Source organism: Melospiza melodia, unplaced genomic scaffold (genome assembly GCF_035770615.1).
Source record: "Melospiza melodia melodia isolate bMelMel2 unplaced genomic scaffold, bMelMel2.pri scaffold_48, whole genome shotgun sequence".
Taxonomy (NCBI): Eukaryota; Metazoa; Chordata; class Aves; order Passeriformes; family Passerellidae; genus Melospiza; species Melospiza melodia.
Window position 1 is genome coordinate 5,990,586 of NW_026948796.1, and position 22,777 is coordinate 6,013,362.

The 22,777-nt window shown below is 55.2% G+C and overlaps 1 protein-coding gene across 3 annotated transcripts in view; it reads right to left on the reverse strand.

The window, feature by feature from the left end:
• Positions 1 to 2,588: 2,588 nt before the first annotated feature.
• The window catches only part of LOC134413712 (transcription factor CP2), a 28,033-nt gene continuing 7,844 nt past the window's right edge, over positions 2,589 to 22,777 (reverse strand). Inside the window, exons 7-16 of one of the 3 annotated variants that reach the window (XR_010026576.1) lie at positions 20,941 to 21,051; positions 18,594 to 18,682; positions 17,755 to 17,803; positions 17,039 to 17,132; positions 16,180 to 16,270; positions 14,468 to 14,574; positions 12,714 to 12,856; positions 11,786 to 11,837; positions 10,838 to 11,664; positions 2,589 to 3,575 (exon numbers count right to left, since the gene is read on the reverse strand). Coding sequence is in view for 2 of the 3 variants with exons in the window: in XM_063147750.1 (XP_063003820.1) it covers positions 11,627 to 11,664; positions 11,786 to 11,837; positions 12,714 to 12,856; positions 14,468 to 14,574; positions 16,180 to 16,270; positions 17,039 to 17,132; positions 17,755 to 17,803; positions 18,594 to 18,682; positions 20,941 to 21,051 (774 nt within the window). In the remaining variant the exon portion in view is untranslated. Of the gene's footprint in view, positions 3,576 to 10,761; positions 11,665 to 11,785; positions 11,838 to 12,713; positions 12,857 to 14,467; positions 14,575 to 16,179; positions 16,271 to 17,038; positions 17,133 to 17,754; positions 17,804 to 18,593; positions 18,683 to 20,940; positions 21,052 to 22,777 lie in introns of those variants that run through there. The other 2 variants (XM_063147751.1, XM_063147750.1) reach the window with 2 other exon arrangements.

The following is a 22,777-nucleotide window of genomic DNA, read 5'->3' on the forward strand; positions in this document are numbered from 1 at the left end:
AGGTGCTCCATGAGTACCTGGGGGGGATGGAAAAGGTGATCCCACAAAACTCCCTGGGGCTGCAGCCAAGGGATGGAGGTGGAGGAGAGCCCAGAACAGCTGCACACAGAGAGCAGCCCTGGACAGGTGAGGGTTGGGCAGCAGGAGCCCCTCCCAGGGTGTCTCACCTGTCCCCAGGGTCACCTGGCACCCCCAAAATCGTCTTGGGGGGGGGGGGGGAAGGTGGGGCCTGGAGAGGAACACCAGAACAGCCCCTCCCCCACCTCTGGGGACACCTGACCTGCCAGGTGTCACCTCCCCATCACCATCATCATCACCATCCTGAGGAGCCCCAACACAACCCCAGTGCCCCCGTGAGGTCCCCAAGGGCACCCTGAGCACCTCCAGTGCCCCTCCATGGTACACAGAGGGGCAGCCCCACCTGGCAGGACCCCCAAAAGCCCCTCCCCAAATGCAATGGGGGGGGGGGCTGTAAGGATCCCCCACACCCTCTACAGGAGCCCAGCCCCTATAGGCACCCCCAGATGTTTCCAGCAGGGGCAGCCCCACATTTCATACAGCCCCCCCATTTTCCATGGATCCATGGTTATAAGGACCCTCCCCTCACCCCCCATACCTTCTAGAGGCTCCCATCTCCTACAGACTCTTGTATAAGGCCCCCCCCGTATCCCCTACAGCCCTCCCACATCCCCTACAAGCCCCCCAGCTGTAGGGCACCCCCTTGTCCCAACACATCCCCCATGGCTCCCCCTGCCCTACAGCCCCCCCACATCCCCTTTGCCTGCCCCGGCTGTGAAGCCCCCAGACCCCTTCACCCCCACCCCTGATAGCGCTGGAATGGCCCCCAGCCCCTACAGCCCCCCCATTCCTCAGTACACCCGAATTCCTTGGAACCCGCCCTCCCTCACAGCCCACCCAGTCCCTCACAGCTCCCGTATCCCTTGGAACCCCAAATTCCTCATAGTCCCCCATCCTCTACAGCCCCCCACCCCTTGGAACCCAAAATCCCTCACAGCCCCCTCCCCCCACCGCAATCCCCCACAGCCCCCCATCCCTCGGAACAGCCCTAATGGTCGGAACCCCTCCAACCCTCACAGCCCCCCATCTCTTGGAACCCCCCCATCCCTTACAGGTCCGCATCCCTTGGAACCCCCAATCCCTCACAGCCCACCCCCCATCCCCTACAGCTCCCCAGTCCCTCACGGACTCCCATATCCTCTGGAACCCCCAATCCCTCACAGCCCCCCAATCCATTTGAACTCCAAATCCCTCACAGCCCCCCCCCATCTCTCAGAATCCCCCATTTCTCACAGCCTCCATGACCACTGGAACCCCAAATTTCTCACAGCCCTCCATCCCCTACAGCCCTCCATCCCTTGGAATCTCAAATCCCTCACAGTCCCCATATCCCCTGGACCCCCCCATCCCTCACAGCGCCCCCATCCCTCGGAACTCCCAATCCCTCCCAGCCCCCCCCCCCCCCCATCCCTCAGAGCCCTCCCCGCCCCCCGCAGGCGGGGCCGCCCCCCCACGCTCCCTCCAGCCCTGCCGCTGCCGCCGTTCCCCGCACTCACCGGTGCCCGAGGGGGGTTTTGGGGGCCGGCTGGGGGCGGGGGGCGCTGGGGGGGCCCCGGGGCCGCTCCCGGAGGGGTCCGGGGCCGCTCCCGCCCCGCCGCGCGCCGACAACAATGGGGCCGCGGCCGCTGCGCCGCCGCTTTTATACCGCCCCGCGTCACGTGATCCCCGCGCCGCCGCTGCGCCGCCGCGAGGCACTGTGGGAAAGCGAGTTCCCTGGGGACTCCCCGCAGGGCAGCGCTGGCGCGGGGTGTGATGGGAAATGGAGTCCGGAAGTGCGGAAGATGGAGGGCTGAGGGAGATCGTGGGCTCAGGAAGGGTTTGGGGTGGAAAGGACCTCAAAGATCGTCCTGTGCCACCCCTGCCATGGCAGGGACACCTCCCTGTGCCCCAGGGTGCTGCAAACCCTGCCCAGCCTCCCTCGGGCACTGCCAGGGACGGGGCACCCACAGCTCCCAGGGAAATCCAGCCCAGGGCCTGCCCGCCCTCACAGCCAGGAATCCCTGCCCAATGTCAAAAACGACAATCACTTCTTTTTACAATTTTAAAAGTTTAATAATAATAAAATGGTTATAAAAATAGTCATAAAATCAGGGTAATAAAAATGTGGACAATTGGGAGTAGGACAATATGAGACAATAAAAACAAAGAGTTACAGACAGTCCGGGTACCTTTTCTGGGCAAAATACGCCCAGAAAGGACCCACGTTAGCAGAGAATTAACCCTTAAAAGCAACAGCGTGTTGCATACTCATACACCTCATCCATGATGCATAAATTCCATTCAAACACAGGATTGTGTCTGGGCAGTGTCAGCTTCTTCCTCTGAATCCTGATGGTCAAGGTGGGAAGAACTTGAGAAGAGAGCAATAAATTCTCCGAAAGATTTCAGTGTCCTGTGGCTGCTATCTCAGTGCAAGTACCTCATTCCTCTCTAAAAACATATCTTAATCAGCACGGTTTCTATCTTAACATTATGTTATAACCTAAACTCTATTTAACATACTACTTAAGAAAATGATTACAGCATCACTTTCTAACACAACACATATAATATTCATTTTAATATTTGCAAAAAGCCAATCATAAAAGACACATTTTTCACAAGAAGAAATCCAAGAGCAGAGTGGGTCACTCAGTGAGGGATGAGGAGGAAGTAGGGCCCTCCCAAGCCCAAGATCCAGGCTCTGGAAGGTTCTCTGCATCAATTCCTGTGGGTCTGGGTGGAACCCAGGATCTGGAAGTTTCTCTCTCAAGCAGTTCCCAGGGTGGATCTTAGGATCCAGGCTCTGGAAGGTTCTCTGGAGCAGTTCCCAGGATGGAGCCCAGGATCCAGGCTCTGGAAGCTTCTCTGGAGCATCTCTTTGTTTGGAGCCCAGGATCCAGGCTCTGGAAGGTTCTCTGGAGCAGTTCCCAGGATGGAGCCCAGGATCCAGGCTCTGGAAGCTTCTCTGGAGCAGTTCCGTGGGTGGAGCCCAGGTTCTGGAAGTTTCCAGAGCTCTGTCACCCTGCCCCAGCTCCCTGTCAGTGGTGCCAATGGAGGCAGCAGAGCAGACACTGCCTCAGGTGAGTCCCCAGCCCTGGCACCACGGGGACCATCCTTGTTCCTCCCCACTGACCTCGGCTGTGGAGGACACTCCAAGACCTTGGGCAGAGTCAAAAGTCTCACCCAGATTAGGAAATGTCCCCTGTCCCTCCAGCATGGGCCAGTCTCTGCTGTTGGGAGCAGCTCCAGAGAGAGGGGACACCCCAGAGTCACCTCAGACAGAGGTCACCTGTGGTGTCACCTGTGGTGTTACCTGTGGTGTCGCCTGTGGTGTCAACTGTGGTGTCACCTGGATGGCACAGAGAGGGCTGGAGGGACTGAGACCTCGGCTGGTGCTCACAGAAGTGTCTCAGGTGCTCAATTCCCATCTGTCAGAGGTGGGGCAGTTATCTTCTGTTCATGGGGCAGTTTTCTTTATGTCTGTCACAACCAATCGTCCCTCGAGGAGATATCTCCTGTTCATGGGCCATTAATTATTAATTATCTTCTGTTCATGGGCCACTGAGTGTCCCTGCATGGCTGATAAAATTCCATCATCCCACTGGGAGATGTGAGCACAGAAGGAGGAGCCAAACATTCCTACCTGGATACAATCTGAGATTTCAAACATTCCTACCCAGATACAATCTGAGATTTCAAACATTCCTACCTGGATACAATCTGAGATTTCAAACATTCCTACCCAGATACAATCTGAGATTTCAAACATTTCTACCTGGATGTAATCTGAGATTTCAAACATTCCTACCTGGATACAATCTGAGATTTCAAACATTCCTACCCAGATACAATCTGAGATTTCAAACATTTCTACCTGGATGTAATCTGAGATTTCAAACATTCCTACCTGGATACGATCTGAGATTTCAAACATTCCTACCCAGATACAATCTGAGATTTCAAACATTCCTACCCGGATACGATCTGAGGTTTCAAACATTGCTACCCAGATATAATCTGGAGGTTCTGGAACACCAGCACGGCTTCTCCACTGGATTTCCCAGAGGAGCAGCAGCTGCCTCTTCTTCCACTGGATCTTCAGAGGGAGGGATTGCACCTTTCTACAGGATCCCTGCTCCAGCAGAACCACCCCTGACACTGCAGGAGGGCTGAGCCACAATTCCAATGGGACTGCTGCCAACAGCCTGACCCACAGGGTGTCAGGTTGAGTTCTGACTCTGTCAGTGTTGTTTTAGTTCACTGTGCATTGTTTATTTTATCTTTTTTTTTTTTTTTTTTTTTTTCCCTGTTAAAGAACTGTTATTCCCTGGTCCCGTATTTTTTTTGCCTGAGAGCCCCTTAATTTAAAATTTATAGCAATTCAGAGAGGTGGGGAGGGTTTACATTCTCCATTTCAGGGGAGGCTCCTGCCTTCCTTAGCAGGCACCTGTCTTTCCAAACCGAGACAAATTAATTGGCCTTCTGATAAGATGGAGTTCTCCTCATCCTCTTTGTCCCCTTTGTCGGGGTTGCTTGGATTTCTGACACTGCTGGCTGGGGGTGACCGTGCTGTGAGGATGAGGATGAAGATGAGGATGAGGATGGGCAGCTCCAGCTGGGAGCTCTGGGCACAGCAGCCCTTTTGTGGATGGACACACGGACAGCCAGGACTGACTGACCTCAACGCACATTGGGGACTGAAGAGATGGAGCTCCTGCTGTGTGTGAAATGTGGGTACAGCTGGAATGTGGTGGAACCTGGGCAGGGGTGGGTGGTGCAGGAAATGGGTGAGGACGTGGTTTGGGATGAGGAATGGTGTGGATGGAGCAAAATAAAGGGTAAATGCAAAGTTTGGGATAAGGAATGGAATGGATGGTGTAAAATAAATGGTAAATGCCAAGGTTTGGGATGAGGAATGGTGTGGGTGGTGTAAAGATGAGTGCAAGGTGTAGGATAAGGAATGGTATGGATGGTGTAAAATAAAGAGTAAATGCAAAGTTTAGGATAAGGAATGGTGTGGATGGAGAAAAGATGAGTGCAAGGTGTGGGAGGAGTAAAAAAAAGGGTAAATGCAAGGTTTAGGATAAGAGACGGCGTGGATCGTGTAAAGGGTGAGCACAAGGTATGGGATAAGGAATGACACGGTGCAGTATGAAGGGTAAATGCAAGGTGTGAGACAAGGGATGGTGCAGAGTAAAGGGCGAGTGCAAGGTTTGGGATAAGGAATTACATGGATGGTGTAGAATAAAGGATGAGTGCAAGGTGTGGGATAAGGAATGGTGTGAATGGTGTAAAGATGAGTGCAAGGTGTGATATAAGGGATGGTGAGGATGGTGTAAAATAAAGAGTAAATGCAAGCTGTGGGATAAGGAATGGTGTGGATGGAGTAAAGGATGAGTGCAAGGGATAAGGAATAGAGTGGGTGGTGCAGAATAAAGGGTGAGTGCAAGGTGTGAGATAAGGAATTATGTGAATGGTGCAGAATAAAGGATGAGTGCAAAGTTTGGGATAAGGAATGGTGTAGATGGTGTAAAAATGAGTGCTAGGTGTGATATAAGGGATGGTGTGGATGGTGTAGAATAAAGGGTAAATGCCAAGGTTTGGGATAAGGAATGGTGTGGATGGTACAGAATAAAGGGTGAGTGCAAGGTATGGGATAAGGAATGGTGTAGATGGAGTAAAATAAAGGGTAAATGCAAGATGTGGGATAAGGGATGGTGTGGACAGTGTAGACTAAAGGGTGAGTGCAAGGTGTGGGATAAGGAATGACATGGATGGTGTAAAGATGAGTGCAAAGTTTGGGATAAGGAATGGTGTGGATGGTGTAAAGGATGAGTCCAAGGTGTAAGATAAGGAATGATGTGGCTGGTTGTCCTAGGGTGACCTTATGATGCTTATATCCCCATTCCTGTGTTCTGTTCATGCTGGATATCATGTTCTGTGCCTTCACAGACTGGCTCTGAAGAGCGAATGGTTTGTTTTGGTTTTGCTCTCAGCCACTGCCCCACGGCTGGCAGGACACAGAGATAGGACAGTACATGAGTGCTGCTTTTGCTTTTTGCTTTGCTCCTGCTTTGCTCTTGCTTTTTGCTTCTGCTCATTAGTTAGTTTAGCTAAGCAGTCCGAATTTTCCCTGGACTGTTTCTCCTTTCCCTTTTTTGGACCTACTCAAACCTGCTCTGGACTGGGACCTGGGAAACACCGAGAGTTTGCACCTTGCGGCTGCAGCAGCTACCCCAGCACAGGAGGCACTGATTACAGAGCGACCACCCCAGGAGAGACTTTCTGAATTTGGCATCTTTTTCAGAGTGGTGACAGAGCGGTGTCACCTGGTTGTCGCAGACATTTTTCCATAGAAATCCTTTCTTTGGGATTTGTTCATCTTCTGGGAAGCTGAGGCCCCAGAAGAAGAATGTAAATAATTGTTATCGGCTGGTGTGGAATGCAACAGGTGCAGCGGTGATTGGGCTTCTGTGAGTGTTTGGATTTGCTGACCACTCACAAGGAGAGTTTGTCCTTGCTTTCTGCTGGACACAGAACTTTGTTATTCTTTCTTTACTATGCTATTCTTAGCTTAGCAGCCTCTGCAACTTCTCTCCTTATTCTTTTTAGTATAGTTATAATGTGTTATATATCATAGATCAATAAATCCAGCCTTCTGATCATGAACTAAGATTCTTGTCCACTTCCCTCACCCTGAGACCTCATCAGGTCACTGTAATACCTGGTATTGCTCATTTTGTGTGCTGGGGGTGCTGTGCCTGTTAAATAAACAGGTTCTGTGTGCTGGGGGGTGTTTTACCTGTTAAATAAACAGGTTCTGTGTGCTGGGGGGTGTTTTACCTGTTAAATAAACAGGTTCTTTCCACTTCTCTCCAGGGAATCCTTCCCAAACTCGTTGGGGAGAGGGGCTGTGTGGGTTTGCTTGCTGGAGGGGCCCCTTTTGGAGGTTTAATCCCAAATCTGCCCTAAACCAGGGCAATGGTGCAGAATAAAGGACCAGTGCAAGGTGTGGGATAAGGAATTACATGGATAGTGTAAAGGGTGAGTGCAAGGTTTGGGATAAGGAATGACATGGATGGTGCAGAATAAAAGGTGAATGCAAGGTGTGGAACCAGAAATGGTGCAGAAAAAGGGACCAGTGCAAGGTGTAGGATAAGGAATTAAGTGGATGGTGTAAAGATGAGAACAAAGTTTGGGATAAGGAATGGTGTGGATGGTGCAGAAAAAAGGATGAGTGCAAGGTATGGGATAAGGAGTGGTGCGGACAGTGTAGAATAAAGAGTAAATGCAAGGTGTGCAGAAAAATAAAATAAATGCAAGGTGCAGAAAAAATGACCAGTGCAAGGTGTGGGATAATGAGTGGTGCAGAAAAAAGGGTGAGTGCAAGGAATTATGTGGATGGAGTAAAGGAGGAGTGCAAGGTTTGTGTTAAGGAATGACGTGGATGGTGCAGAATAAAGAACCAGTGCAAGGTTTGGGATAAGGAATGGTGTGGACAGTGTAGAATAAAGAGTAAATGCAAGGTGTGGGATAAAGAATTTGGACAGCGTAGAATAAAGGGTGAGTGCAAGGTTTGGGATAAGGATTTATGTGGATGGTATAGAATAAAAGGTAAATGCAAGTCATGGGATAAGGAGTGATGTGGATGGCGTAAAGGGTGAGTGCAAGGTGTGGGATAAGGAATTAATGTGGACAGTGTAGAATAAAGGGTAAGTGCAAGGTTTGGGATAAGAAATGACATGGATTGTGTAAAGGGCAAATGCAAGGTGTGAGATAAGGGATGGTGCAGAATAGAGGGTGAGTGCAAGCTGTGGGATAAGGAATGGTGTGGATCGACTGCAGTAAGGGGTGGGGAACGCCCTGGTTGTGGCCAGGACAGGGTTAATTTCTGCTGGGACCCTCAGGCTCTTCTGTACCTTTTTTACCAATTTTGCTGTTCTGTTTATTTAGATTCTTCTTCCCTCCACTGATCACTGCTGCCTTTGTGCCCTCAGCTGGGGTTGGAGTCTGGGGGCAGAACTGAGAACACACCTGGGAGTCACTGACCGAGGAAAGGGAATTGAAGGATCCAAGGAAAGGGAATTGAAGGATCAAAAGGGGAATTGAAGGATCAAAAGGGGAATCGAAGGATCCAAGGAAAGGGAATTGAAGGATCAAAAGGGGAATTGAAGGATCCAAGGAAAGGGGAATTAAAGGATCAAAAGGGGAATTGAAGGATCAAAAGGGAAATTGAAGGATCAAAAGGGGAATTGAAGGATCCAAGGAAAGGGGAATTAAAGGATCAAAAGGGGAATTGAAGGATCAAAAGGGGAATTGAAGGATCCAAGGAAAGGGGAATTAAAGGATCCACGGAAGGGGAATCGAAGGATCCAAGGAAAAGGGAATTGAAGGATCAAAAGGGGAATCGAAGGATCCAAGGAAAGGGAATTGAAGGATCGAAGGAAAGGGGAATTAAAGGATCCAAGGAAGGGGAATCAAAAGATCCAAGGAAAAGGGAATTAAAGAATCAAAAGGGGAATTGAAGGATCCAAGGAAAAGGAATTGAAGGATCAAAAGGGGAATTGAAGGATCCAAGGAAAGGGAATTAAAGGATCAAAAGGGGAATTAAAGGATCAAAAGGGGAAATAAAGGATCCAAGGAAAGGGGAATTAAGGGATCCAAGGAAAGGGAATTGAAGGATCAAAAGGGAAATTAAAGGATCCAAGGAAAGGGAATTGAAGGATCCAAGGAAAGGGGAATTGAAGGATCCAAGGAAAGGAGAATTAAAGGATCAAAAGGGGAATTAAAGGATCCAAGGAAAGGGAATTGAAGGATCCAGGGAAAGGGAATTGAAGGATCAAAAAGGGAATTGAAGGATCCAAGGAAAGGGAATTGAAGGATCAAAAAGGGAATTGAAGGATCCAAGGAAAGGGAATTGAAGGATCCAAGGAAAGGGAATTAAAGGATCAAAAGGGGAATTAAAGGATCCAAGGAAAGGGAATTGAAGGATCCAAGGAAAGGGAATTGAAGGATCCACGGAAAAGGGAATTAAAGGATCAATAGGGGAATTAAAGGATCCAAGGAAAGGGAATTAAAGGATCCAAGGAAAGGGAATTGAAGGATCCAAGGAAAGGGAATTAAAGGATCCAAGGAAAGGGAATTGAAGGATCCAAGGAAAGGGGAATTAAAGGATCCAAGGAAAGGGAATTAAAGGCTCAAAAAGGGAATTGAAGGGTCCAAGGAAAGGGAATTGAAGGATCAAAAAGGGAATTAAAGGATCCAAAGAAAGGGGAATTAAGGGATCCAAGGAAAGGGAATTAAAGGATCAAACACCCCCCGTGTCCCCCCCACCTTTTCCAGGTGCAATCCCAGGTACAACCTGCAAATGAGGGCGCTCCCCCCACTCCAGGTGTGTCCCACCTGAGCCAGGAGCAACCTTGGGGTGCTCCAGCCCTGACACCCCCTGGGCATGGGGGGCTTGGGGATGAATTTGGGGTAATTTGAGGTGATTTGGGGTAATTTGGGGATGAATTGGGGGTAATTTTGGGGGACTTGGAGATGAATTTGGGGTAATCTGGGGGGATTTGGGAATGAATCTGAGGTGATTTGGGGTAATTTCGGGATGAATTTGAGGTGATTTAGGGATGAATTTGAGATGATTTGGGGTAGTTGGGGAATGAATTTGAGGTAGTTTGGGGATGAATTTGTGATTATTTGGGGTGATCCGTTTGGGATGATTTTTGGGTAATTTTGGGTGGTGAGGGGGTAATTTAGAGGAAAGATTCAGGGATATTTCAAGGTGATTGCGGGACCATCCTGAGGTGATCTGGGAGATTTTGGGGTGGTTTGGGAGTGATTTTGGGGATTTCTTGGGGGTGGTTTTGGGGTGGTTTGGGAGTGATTTTGGGGATTACTTGGGGGTGGCTTTGAGTGATTTTTGTGTGGTCTTGGGGGATTTTTGGAGGTGATTTTGGGGTAGTTTGGGGCTGATTTTTGGGATTATTTGGGGGTGGTTTTGGGATGGTTTGGGGGTGATTTTGGGGGATTTCTTAGGTGTGGTTTTGAGTGATTTTTGTGTGATCTGGCAGATTTTTGGAGGTGATTTTGGGGTGGTTTGGGGGTGATTCTGGGATGGTTTGGGGCTGATTTTGGGGATTTCCTGGGGATGGTTTTGAGTGATTTTTGTTGTCTTGGGGGATTTTTGGAGGTGATTTTGGGGTGGTTTGGGGGTGATTCTGGGATGGTTTGGGGCTGATTTTGGGTATTTCCTGGGGGTGGTTTTGAGTGATTTTTGTGTGGTCCTGGGGATGGTTTTGGGGAGATGTTTGGGGTGATTCTGGGGGTGCTGCTCAGTCCTGGGGTGGTGCTGCTCCCCTGCACTGTCAGACTGTCCCAGATGTCACCTGAGCCAGCACCTGCCACACCTGGATCCCGCCCCGGCTTTATTTAATCAAATCCTTGGCTTTTATTGTCTTTTTTTCCTGTTTTTGTTTACCTGAAACACCTGATGGGCTGAGCTGAGCTGGTATCACCTGGAGCATCCAGGTCTGAGGGACCTGGGGAATCACCTCCCACCCCTGGGCACATCCCTCACCTGGACACCTGCCCAGAGCCGCTTCAATCACTGCACACGTTCCGCAGAAAGAGCCAAATCTTTGCTTTTCTCCCCAAAAACACCCAGCAATGCCCCCTGCCCTCCCCGCACCCCCCCCCCCCAGTTATCCCTTTATCCTCCAATTTTCCATAATTAAATCCGGAATTCTTGATGACCTCACGAGATCGCACCTGCACCCACCTGGAGGCAACACCTGTGCCAGGTGGGAGCACACCTGGTGCCCCAGAGCTGCAGCAGGGGAGCAGCAGCTTGTCCGTGCCAGGAGGCACCTGTGGGCAGGGCTGCCAGGTCACCACACCTGGGGGCTCTCCAGGTGTTCCCTGTGAGGGGCGTGGCCAGGTCACCACACCTGGGGTTTCTCCAGAAGGTTTTCAGGTGTTCTTTTCGAGGAGAGTGGCAAGGTAACAACATCTGGGGGGGGGGGTCCCCAAACGGTTTCCAGGTGTTCCCTGTGAGGGGAGTGGCCAGGTGACCACACCTGGGGGCTCTCCAGGCATTCATTGCGAGGGGGGGTGGACAGGTGACCACACCTGGGGGGGTGTCCAGAGGCTTTCCAGGTGTTCTTTTTGAGGGAGGGGTGGTCAGGTGAGCACACCTGGGGGCTCTCCAGGTGTTCCTTTTGAGGGTGGTGGCCAGATGACCACACCTGGGGGCTCTCCAGGTGTTCCTTTCGGGGATGGTGGCCAGGTAAGCACACCTGGGGGGGTGTCCAGAGGCTTTCCAGGTGTTCTTTTTGAGGGAGGGGTGGCCAGGTGACCACACCTGGGGGCTCTCCAGGTGTTCCTTTGGAGGGTGGTGGGCCAGATGACCACACCTGGGAGCTCTCCAGAAGGTGTCCAGGAGTTCATTGCGAGGGGGGATGGCCAGGTGAGCACACCTGGGGTTCCCAAATCTCTGCTGTGTCCTCGTGGAGGGTGTCCAGGTGTGCTGAGAGGCCGCAGGTGCTCCTCACCTGTCCCTCAGCTGCCCCTATTTCAGGATGATGTGGTAGCTGTCGTTGGTCTCGGCTGCAAGGGAAGCCCAGGACAGGTGAGGGGAGCTGGGAGGGGCCAGGGGTGGCACACAGGTGTGTGAGGAGTCACACCTGTGCCTCGCGTGTGGCCCAGCAGAGCCCAGGTACTCACACACCTTTCAGGGTGTCCAGGACGAAGCAGGATTCATCCTGGAAGTTCTGGATCATCTGGAACAAACCCCAGACAGCTCCGATTTAGGGCTTTTTGGGGAAAAATTGGGTTCCAAAGGGCGGGAGGTGCCCAGGTGGGAGCTCAGGTGGGAGCTCGGGAAGCACCAGCCAGGAACATTTCATTGATTGGGGCCCTTCCCAGCACCTGCACAGGTGATGCTGCCCCCAGGTGTGCCCTGGGGCAGGTGGGCATTACCTGGGGCAGGTGGGCATTACCTGGCACTGCCAGGTGTGCCTGTGGGACTGGGGGCATTACCTGGGGCAGGTGAGGGTTATCTGGTTGGTGCCAGGTGTTCCTGTGGGGCAGGTGGGGTTACCTGGGGCAGGTGAGGGTTACCTGGTGCTGCCAGGTGTGCCCTGGGACAGGGGGGCATTACCTGGTGCTGCCAGGTGTGCCCTGGGGCAGGTGGGGTTACCTGGCACTGCCAGGTGTGCTCTGGGGCAGGTGGGCATTACCTGGTGCTGCCAAGTGTGCTTGTGAGGCAGGTGGGCATTACCTGGGGCAGGTGGGCATTACCAGGGCAGGTGGGCATTACCTGGTTGGTGCCAGGTGTGCCCTGGGGCAGGTGGGCATTCCCTGGGGCAGGTGAGGTTACCTGGTCGCTGAGCAGCACATGGATGCTCATGGGGCAGGTGGGAGTTACCTGGCACTGCCAGATGGGCATTCCCTGGGGCAGGTGGGGGTTACCTGGGCCAGGCAGGGTTACCTGGCCGCTGACCATCATGTGGATGCCCGTGGGGGAAGGGGGCATTACCTGGTTGGTGCCAGGTGTGCCCGTGGGGCAGGTGGGGTTACCTGGGGCAGGTGGGGTTACCTGAGCCAGGTGGGCATTCCCTGGGCCAGGTGGGCATTACCTGGGCAGGTGAGGTTACCTGGTCGCTGACCAGCACGTGGATGCCCGTGGGGCCCTGTTTGTAGATGTGCTGGATGTGCTGGGCGGGCACCCGGAACAGCTGTGCCAGCTTCTCTGCCAGCTCGGCCGCCGTCAGCTCCTCCAGGTACACGGCGTGGTACACTGCGGGCACAGGGCACCCAGCAGGTGAGCCCAGGTGTGCCAGCACAGCACAGCTACACCTGCCAGGTGTGCCAGCACAGCCACACCTGGGCTGGGCACAGCTGCACTCAGAACAGGCACCTGTCTGTCACCGTGTCCTGCCTGGCACAGTGACCTCCCTGGCACTGTGACCTGTTTGTCACCTGTGTCCTGTCACCTGTGTCCTGCCTGGCACCCCTGTCCTCTCTGTCACCCAGAACAGCTGTGCCAGCTCCTCCAGGTACATGGTGTGGCACACTGCGGGCACGGAACACCTGACAGCACAGCCACACCTGCCCAGGTGTGCCACCATGGCCACCTGGGCTGGGCACTGCCGTGCTCCTAACAGGGACCTGCCTGGCACCGTGTCCTGCCCATTACCCGTGTCCTGTCACTGTGCCCTGTCTGTCACCTGTGACACACCTGGCACCGTGTCCTGTCACCCCTGTCGTCCCGTCTGTCACCTGTGACCTGGCACTGTGTCCTCTCACCCATGCCCTGTCTGTCACCTGTGTCCTGTCTGTCACCCGTGTCCTGTCTGTCACCCATGTCCTGTCTGTCAGCATGTCCTGTGTGGCACTGTGTCCTGTTTGTCACCAATCTCCTGTCTGTCACCCCTGTCCTGTCACCGTGCCCTGTCACCGTGCCCTGTGTGGCACTGTGTCCTGTTTGTCACCAATCTCCTGTCTGTCACCGTGCCCTGTCACCGTGCCCTGTGTGGCATTTCCACCCCTGTCCCCACAAACCTCCCAGTGTCCCTGAGCGGCAGCACCTGCACTGTTCAGGTGGGTTTGTGCCCAGCAGGACAGGAATTCCCCCACGTCCCCAGGTGTGCTCTCTACCCTCCCCAGCTGAGCCCCCACCCCCCCAGGTGAGTTCCACCCCCCAGGTGAGCCCCCACCCCCCAGGTGAGTTCCAAACCCCCAAGTGAGCTCCCACCCCCCCAGGTGAGTTCCAACCCCCCAGGTGAGCCCCCACCCCCCAGGTGAGCCCCCACCCCCCGGGTGAGCTCCCAGCCCCCCCAGGTGAGTTCCACCCCCCCAGGTGAGCCCCCAGCCCCCCCAGGTGAGCTCCCACCCCCCAGGTGAGCTCCCACCCCCCCAGGTGAGCTCCCATCCCCCAGGTGAGCTCCCACCCCCCCAGGTGAGTTCCACCCCCCCAGGTGAGTTCCACGCCCCCAAGTGAGCTCCCACCCCCCCAGGTGAGCTCCCACCCCCTCAGCTGAGCCCCCAGCCCCCCCAGGTGAGTTCCATCCCCCCAGGTGAGTTCCACCCCCCCAGGTGAGCTCCCACCCCCTCAGGTGAGTTCCACCCCCCCAGGTGAGTTCCATCCCCCCAGGTGAGCTCCCACCCCCCAGGTGAGCTCCCACCCCCTCAGCTGAGCCCCCAGCCCCCCCAGGTGAGTTCCATCCCCCCAGGTGAGCTCCCACCCCCCAGGTGAGCTCCCACCCCCTCAGGTGAGTTCCACCCCCCCAGGTGAGCCCCCACCCCCCAGGTGAGCTCCCACCCCCCAGGTGAGTTCCACCCCCCAGGTGAGCTCCCACCCCCCAGGTGAGCCCCCTGCCCCCCCAGGTGAGCCCCCCGCCCCCCTCACCAAAGAAGGTGCCGCTGCCTCCGTCGCCGTCCTCGTGCTCGTGCTGGGGCTCCCTCACCTGCTGCGACTCCTGGCACACGTAGATGGTCAGGCGGGGCCGCACCATCCTGGGACAGGTGAGGGTCACCTGGGGCTGCCCCTGCCTGCCCTGCCCTCCCCTGACAGGTGTCCCCAGGGGGAGCTGGGGGAGCCCATCCCAACCCCTGGGCTGTGTCAGGAGCTCGTCCCAACCCCTGTGAGCTCCCACCTGAGCCCCAGGTGTCCCCAGGGGGAGCGGGGTGAGCCCATCCCAACCCCCGGGCTGTGCCCACCTGAGTCCCAGGTGTGCCCTGGAGCAGCTGGGTGAGCCCATCTCAACCCCTGTGAGCTCCCACCTGAGCTCCAGGCGTCCCCTCACTGACCCTGGTCAGCCTTCCCTGGAATTGCCACCTGAGGCACCTGAGATGCTCCTCAGCCATTCCCACCTGGAGAAGCTCCCTGTCCCTGTCAGGTACCTGAGGATGCTCCTCTGGAATTCCCACCTGGCAATTCCCACCCTAACCCTGTCCCTGGCAGGTACCTGAGGACGCTTCCCTGGAATTCCCACCTGGACACTCTGTCAGGTATCTAATGATGCTCCTCAGACATTCCCACCTGGAGAAGCTCCCTGTCCCTGCCAGGTGTCTGATGGTGCTTCCCTGGAATTCCCACCTGGAGGGGGTCCCCTGTCCTTGTCAGGTACCTGAGATGCTCCTCAGCCACTCCCACCTGGACACTCTGTCTCTGTCAGGTACCTGAGATGCTCCTCAGACATTCACACCTGGAGGAGCTCCCCTGTCCCCATCAGGTGTCTGAGGATGCTCCTCTGGAATTCCCACCTGCAGGTGCTCCCCTGTCCCTGGCAGGTACCTGAGATGCTCCTCAGCCATTCCCACCTGGGCCCTCTGTCCCTCACATCCTCCCAAATGCTCCAGGTGTGTCCAACCCCTGATTTTTAGGGCAAGGTGTGAGGAACACCCAGCCCCTTTGGGAACCTTCTGGGCAGGTCCCAGGTGGAGACAGCACCTGGAGCAGCAGGAGCTCCTGGCCTGGGGCTCCAGTCCTGGAGTCTCAAACTCAAAGAACCCCTAATTCCCAATTTGTAATTCCCAATTTGTAATTCCCAATCCCCAATTCCCAATTCCTAATTCCCAATTCCCAATCCTTAATCCCTAATTCCCAATTCCCAATCCCTAATTCCTAACTCCCAATTCCTAATCTCCAGTTCTCAATTTCCAATCCCTAATCCCCAATTCCTAATCCATAATTTCCAATCCCCAATTCCTAATTCCTAATTCCCAATTCCCAATCCTTAATCCCTAATTCCCAATTCCCAATCCCTAATTCCTAACTCCCAATTCCTAATCTCCAGTTCTCAATTTCCAATCCCTAATCCCCAATTCCTAATCCATAATTTCCAATCCCCAATTCCCAATTCCTAATCCCTAATTCCCAATCCCCAATTCCTCTTTCCAACCTGGACTTCCATCCCCAAAGTTCCTCTAAATTCCTGACTAGGATGGGAAAAACCTGGGCCAAGTGAATCCCAGCTCCCTCAAGTGACTCCTGACCCCCCCCAAGGTGTGTCCCAGCCCCCCCCAGGTGTGTCCCACCCCCCCAGGTGACCCCAACCACCCCCCCAGGTCAATCCTGGCCCCCCCAGGTGTGTCCCAGGCCCCTCAGGTGAGCCCCACCTGCCCTTGAGGGCGTTGAAGAGCCGGATGCCGTCAGCGGGGCCGCAGATCTGGATCACATCCTCCCGTGTCAGCTTCAGCAGATCTGCCCCTGGGAAAGCCCCAAATCCACCCAGAGTCACCCCAAAATTCACCCAGGTTCATCCCAAATTCATCCCAAATTCATCTCAAATTCACCCGAGTTGCTCTAGATTCACGCCAAAATTCACCCCCAAATTCATCCCAGATTCACCCCCAAATTCATCCCAGATTCACCCCAAAATTCACCTGATTCACCCCAGTCTCTCCAGATTCACCCCAAATTGACCCTAAATTTACCCAAACTTCACCCCAAAATTCACCCCAGATTCACCAAAAATTCAACCCCAAATTCACCTCAAAATTCACTCCAGATTCACCCTAAAATTCACCCCAAATTCATCCCAAAATTCACCCTAGATTCACCCCCCAAATTCACCCCAAAATTCATCCCAAATTCACTCCAGATTCACCCCAAATTCACCCCAGAGTTGCCCTAGATTCACCCCCAAATTCACCCAGATTCACACCAAAATTCACCCCAAATTCACCCCAAAATTCACCCCAAAATTCATCCCAAATTCACTCCAAACTCACCCCAAATTCAGACAGATTCACCTCGTATGTGCCCTAAATTCACCCCAAATGGTGAGAGGGGGTGACCCCGCCCAGGTGAGAGGGGGGACCCAGCCCAGGTGAGAGGGGGGGACCCAGCCCAGGTGAGGTGACCCTGTCCAGCTGAGGTAACCCAGCCCAGGTGAAAGCAGGTGACCCTGCCCAGGTGAGCAGGGGTGACCTGGCCCGGGTGAGGTGACCCGGCCCAGGTGAGGGCAGAACTCACCTGAGAAGTTCCTGAAGAGCCGTGAGAAGGTGGAGAAGCGGTTGCGGTGCAGCCACTGCTGAGCCTCCTGCGGGCTCCAGGTGGGCAGCAGCGTCTGGGGGGACACAGGTGCTGCCAGGTGACCTGCCTGGCCAGCCAGGGGCACAGGTGCTGCCAGGTGAGCCCAGCGTGGGCCAGCACAGGTGGGAATGAACCCCTGGGCAGGTGGGACCTGGGACCTGGAAATGTCTCCAGGTGATGTGGAAGTGTTACCACAAAACCCACCTGTCCCTCACCTGCGTGTGGAACAGAGCCCACCTGTGCCTCACTTGGATATAGGACATAGGTGAGCTCAGGTGGGCTCAGGGTGGGCCAGCACAGGTGGGAATTGAAACCCTGGGCAGGTGGGACTGGAAATGTCTCCAGGTGATGTGGAAGTGTTCCCACAGAGCCCACCTGTCCCTCACCTGGATGTAGGACACAGGTGAGCCCTGGTGGGCCAGTACAGGTGGGAAATGAACCCCTGGGAAGGTGGGAGGAGGTGATGACCTCAGAGGTGACTTGGAAATGCCTCCAGGTGATGTGGAAGTGTGGAAGTGCTGAGGCACAGGTGAGCTCAGGGTGGGCCAGCACAGGTGGGAATTCCCCCCAGGTCTCCCAGGTGTGTGCAGGTGACCCCAAGTGTCCCCTGTGGGACCCCCAGGTGTACCTGGGCAGGTACCTGGGCAGGTACTTACGTCAGCCAGGGGCGCGGGGGGGTCGGGCTGGTGGCTCGGGGACCCGCTGCTGGGGACAGAGGGACAGAGGGACACAGTCACTGGGACACTGGGACAGAGGGACACGGGGCACTGGGGACACTGGGACACTGGGGACACTGTGATGGCACTGGTGTCACTGGGGTGGCACAGGGGTGATAGTGGGATGGCACTGGGCTTACTGGGATGACGGTGAGATGACAATGGGGTCACTGGGATGACACTGGGGTGGCACTGGTGCCATCCCCCCAGTCTGACCCACCCCCCGACTCCCAGCGCTCCCAGTTCCAGCACTCCCAGTCCCAATTCCCAGTACTCCCAATTCCCAGTACTCCCAATTCCCAGTACTCCTAGTCCAGTACTCCCAGCACTCCCAGTGCTCCCAGTCCAGTACTCCCAATTCCCAGTACTCCCAATTCCCAGCACTCCCAATTCCCAGCACTCCCAATTCCCAGTACTCCCAATTCCCAGTGCTCCCAGTCCAGTACTCCCAGTCCAGTACTCCCAATTCCCAGCACTCCCAGTCCCAATTCCCAGTGCTCCCAATTCCCAGTACTCCCAATTCCCAGTGCTCCCAATTCCCAGTACTCCCAGTCCAGTAATCCCAATTCCCAGTACTCCCAATTCCCAGTGCTCCCAGTTCCAGCACTCCCAGTCCCAATTCCCAGTACTTCCAATTCCCAGTGCTCCCAATTCCCAGTACTCCCAATTCCCAGTGCTCCCAGTCCAGTACTCCCAGCACTCCCAGTGCTCCCAGTCTGGCACCCCCAGCACTCCCAGTATTCCCAGTTCCAGCACTCAGTATGCCCAGTGCCGCTCACCCGTCCCCGATGGAGAAGCTGCTGTGGGAGCTGTTGAAGCCGGGCGAGGGCGCGTTGGGCACGTAGGTGACCTCGGGCCAGGGCGAGCACTGCGGGCACGGCAGGTGAGCTCAGGGGCACCTGAGCTGCACCCGCACACCTGAGCACACCTGAGCAAACCTGCACTGCACACACCTGAGCACACTCGGGCTGCACCTGCACACATCTACACTGCACACACACACACCTGGGCTGCACCTGCACACCTGAGCACACCTGCACTGCACACACCTGAGCACACCTGAGCTGCACCTGCACACATCTACACTGCACACACACACACCCGGGCTGCACCTGCACACATCTACACTGCACACACACACCTGAGCTGCACCTGCACACATCTACACTGCACACACACACACCTGGGCTGCACCTGCACACATCTACACTGCACACACACACACCTGGGCTGCACCTGCACACATCTGAGCACACCTGGCCTGCCCCTGCACACACACACCTGAACACACCTGGATTTCACACCTGAACACACCCGGGCTGCACCTGCGTTGCACACACACACACCTGGAGCCATGCACACACCTGGGCTGCACCTGAACACACCCGGGCTGCACCTGCACACCTGAGCACACCTGGGACTGCACCTGCACACATCTACACTGCACACACACACCTGAACACACCTGGAACTGCACCTGCACTGCACACGCACACCTGAACACACCCGGGCTGCACCTGCACACCTGAGCACACCTGGAACTGCACCTGCACACATCTACACTGCACACACACACCTGAGCACACCTGGGCTGCACCAGCACACCTGGACACACCTGGGCTGCACCTGCACGCAGCTGGGACTGTATCTGCACACAGCTGCAACGCACACACACATCTGCACACACCTGGGACTGCACACACCTGGGCTGCACCTGCACACCTGAACACACCTGGGACTGCTCCTGCATTGCACACACACACCTGAACACACCTGGATTTCACACCTGAACACACCTGGGACTGTTCCTGCATTGCACACACACACCTGAAGCCATACACACACCTGGGCTGCACCTGCACACCTGGACACACCTGGGCTGCACTTGCACACACCTGCAATGCACGCACATACCTGAACACACCTGGAACCACGCACACACCTGGGCTGCACCTGCACACACCTAGAACCATGCACACACCTGTAACTGTACCTGCACGCACCTGGTCTACACCCACACATACCTGGGCTGCACCTGCACACACCTGGGACTGTAAACGCACACACCTGCACTGCACACACAGACCCACACACACCTGGTACCATACCTGCACACACCTGGGACTGCACCTGCACACACCTGGGACTGTAAACGCACACACCTGCACTGCACACACAGACCCACACACACCTGGTACCATACCTGCACACACCTGGGACTGCACCTGCACACACCTGGGACTGTAAACGCACACACCTGCACTGCACACACAGACCCACACACACCTGGTACCATATCTGCACACACCTGGGACTGCACCTGCACACACCTGCACTGCCCACACTAATCTGCACACACCTGGGACTGTAGAGACTGTACCTGCACACAGCTGGACACACCTGCCCTGCACACACACACCTGCATACACCTGGAACCATGTACATATCTGGCCCTACACACACCTGGGACTGCACCTGCTCACAGCTGCACTGCACACACACACCCACACGCAACTGGGCTGTACCTGCACACACCTGGGACTGCATCTGCACTACACACACACCTGCACACACCTGGTCTGCACCTGCATACACCTGAACACTCCTGGTCTACACCTGCACTCACCTGGGCTGCACCTGCACACAGCTGCAATGCACACACACATCTGCACGCACCTGGCCTTGCACACACCTTCAACCCCACACACCTGGCCTTGCCCTACACACACCTGGACCCACACATACATCCAACCTCACACACCTGGGCCTGCACACACCTGGCCCTATAAACACCTGGAACTCCACCTGCACACAGCTTCAATGCACACACACATCTGCACGCACCTGGGCCTGCACACACCTGCGGCCCCACACATTTGGCCTTGCCCTGCACACACCTGGGCCCACAAATACATCCAACCTCACACACCCGGGCCTGCACACACCTGGCCCTGCACACACCTGCCCAGCTCAGGTCAGTAATGGCCCCAGAGCCCTTCTGCAGGTACAGAGCACCTCCTCTGCCCCAGTTCTGCCTGGCAGGTACGAACACCTTGAGCTGCGGTCTGGCAGCAGCCCAGCCCTGCTGCCTGCAGCCAGGTGAGGCAGGTGGGCAGGTGAGCTCACCTCGGTCAGGATGGTGGTCTCGTATGAGGGCTGGTACTTCTCCTTCTCGTGCGGCGTTCGCTTCTCCATCTTCTCCCGGTCCGTCTTCTGCTTCCGGTCCGCTCCTTTGGGCTGCCCAGGGACAGGTGTGACAGGTGTGGGGACACCCACAGGTGGCATAGGTGTGGGGACACCCACAGGTGTGGGGACACCCACAGTGGCATAGGTGTGGGGACACACACAGGTGACTCAGATGTGGGCACATCCACAGGTGTGCGGACACCCACAGGTGGCACAGGTGTGGGGACATCCATAGAGGTGGTACAGGTGGCACAGGAGTGGGGACACCCACAGGTGGCACAGGTGTGCGGACACTCATAGGTAGCACAGGTGGGTGTGTGTGACACCCACAGGTGGCACAGGTGTGGGGACACCCACAGGTGTGGGGGACACCCACAGGTAGCATAGGTGTGTGCGACACACACAGGTGGCACAGGTGACTCAGGTGGCACAGGTGACTCAGCTCTCCTGGTGCTCGGCACAGGGAAAAGGAGTTTGGGGAGAAGCCTGTCCTGAGGGCCTCTGCAGGGATAGGGGTGTGACCACCTGGAGACACCTGGAACCACCTGAATACACCTGTAACCATCTGGAGACACCTGTAACCACTTGAATATACCTGCAACACCTGAAATACACTTGTAACCACCTGGAGACATCTGTAACCACCTGAAGATGCCTGAAGACACCTATAACCACTTGAAATCCCCTGTAACCACCTAGAGACACCTGTAACCACCTGGAGACGCCTGTAACCATCTGAACACACCTGTAATCACATGAACACACCTGTAGCTCCCTGAATACACCTGTAACCACCTGAATACACCTGTAATCACCTGGAGATACCTGTAACCACCTGGAGATACCTGTAACCACCTGAATACACCTGTAACAGTCCACAGACACCTGTGACCACCTGAATACAGCTGTAACCACCTGAATGCACCGGTAACCACTCTGCACACACCTGTAACCACCTGAATCCACCTGTAACTACCCGAACACACCTGTAGCCACATTGCACACACCTATAACTCCGAGTACATCTGTAACCTCTCTGCAGACACCTGTAACCACCTGAACACACCTGTAACTCAAATCCCGTCGGAAGCACGGATGTGAAACCTCCACAGGTATCCAGGTGTTCCCCTTGGCAGACCCCTGCAGAAATCCCCTTAAACTCACCTCTACCTGCACTCACAGGTGATGGAATCTGTCCCAGGTGGAGCAGGGGAGGGCAGAGCAGGACCCCAAACCGCACTGACCCCTCAGGTGAACAGGTGTGAAAAGAGGAGCCAAGGTGAGATTCTGGGGGTGCTGCAGGTGGGGTGGAGTCACAGGCACCCTAAGGTGTGACCTGAGTGGGAACGACCCCTCCCTGCACCTGCACTACCTGTACCACCTGCACCACCTGCTCTACCTGCACCCTGCATCACCTACACCACCTACACCACCTGCATCAGCTGCATCACCTGCTCCATCTACACCACCTGCATCACCTGCATCACCTACACTACCTATACCACGTGAGCCACCTGCATCACCTGCACCACTTGCACCCTCTGCAGCACGTACATCACCTGCACCACCTGCTCCACCTACACCTACTGCACCACCTGCATCACCTGCACCACTGACACCACCCGCACCACCTAAACACCTGCACCACCTACACCACCTGCACCACCTAAACACCTGCACCACCTGCACCACCTGTACCACCTGCACCACCTGCAGCATCTGCACCACCTATACCACCTGCACGACTGACACCACCTGCACCCTGCACCACCTGCAC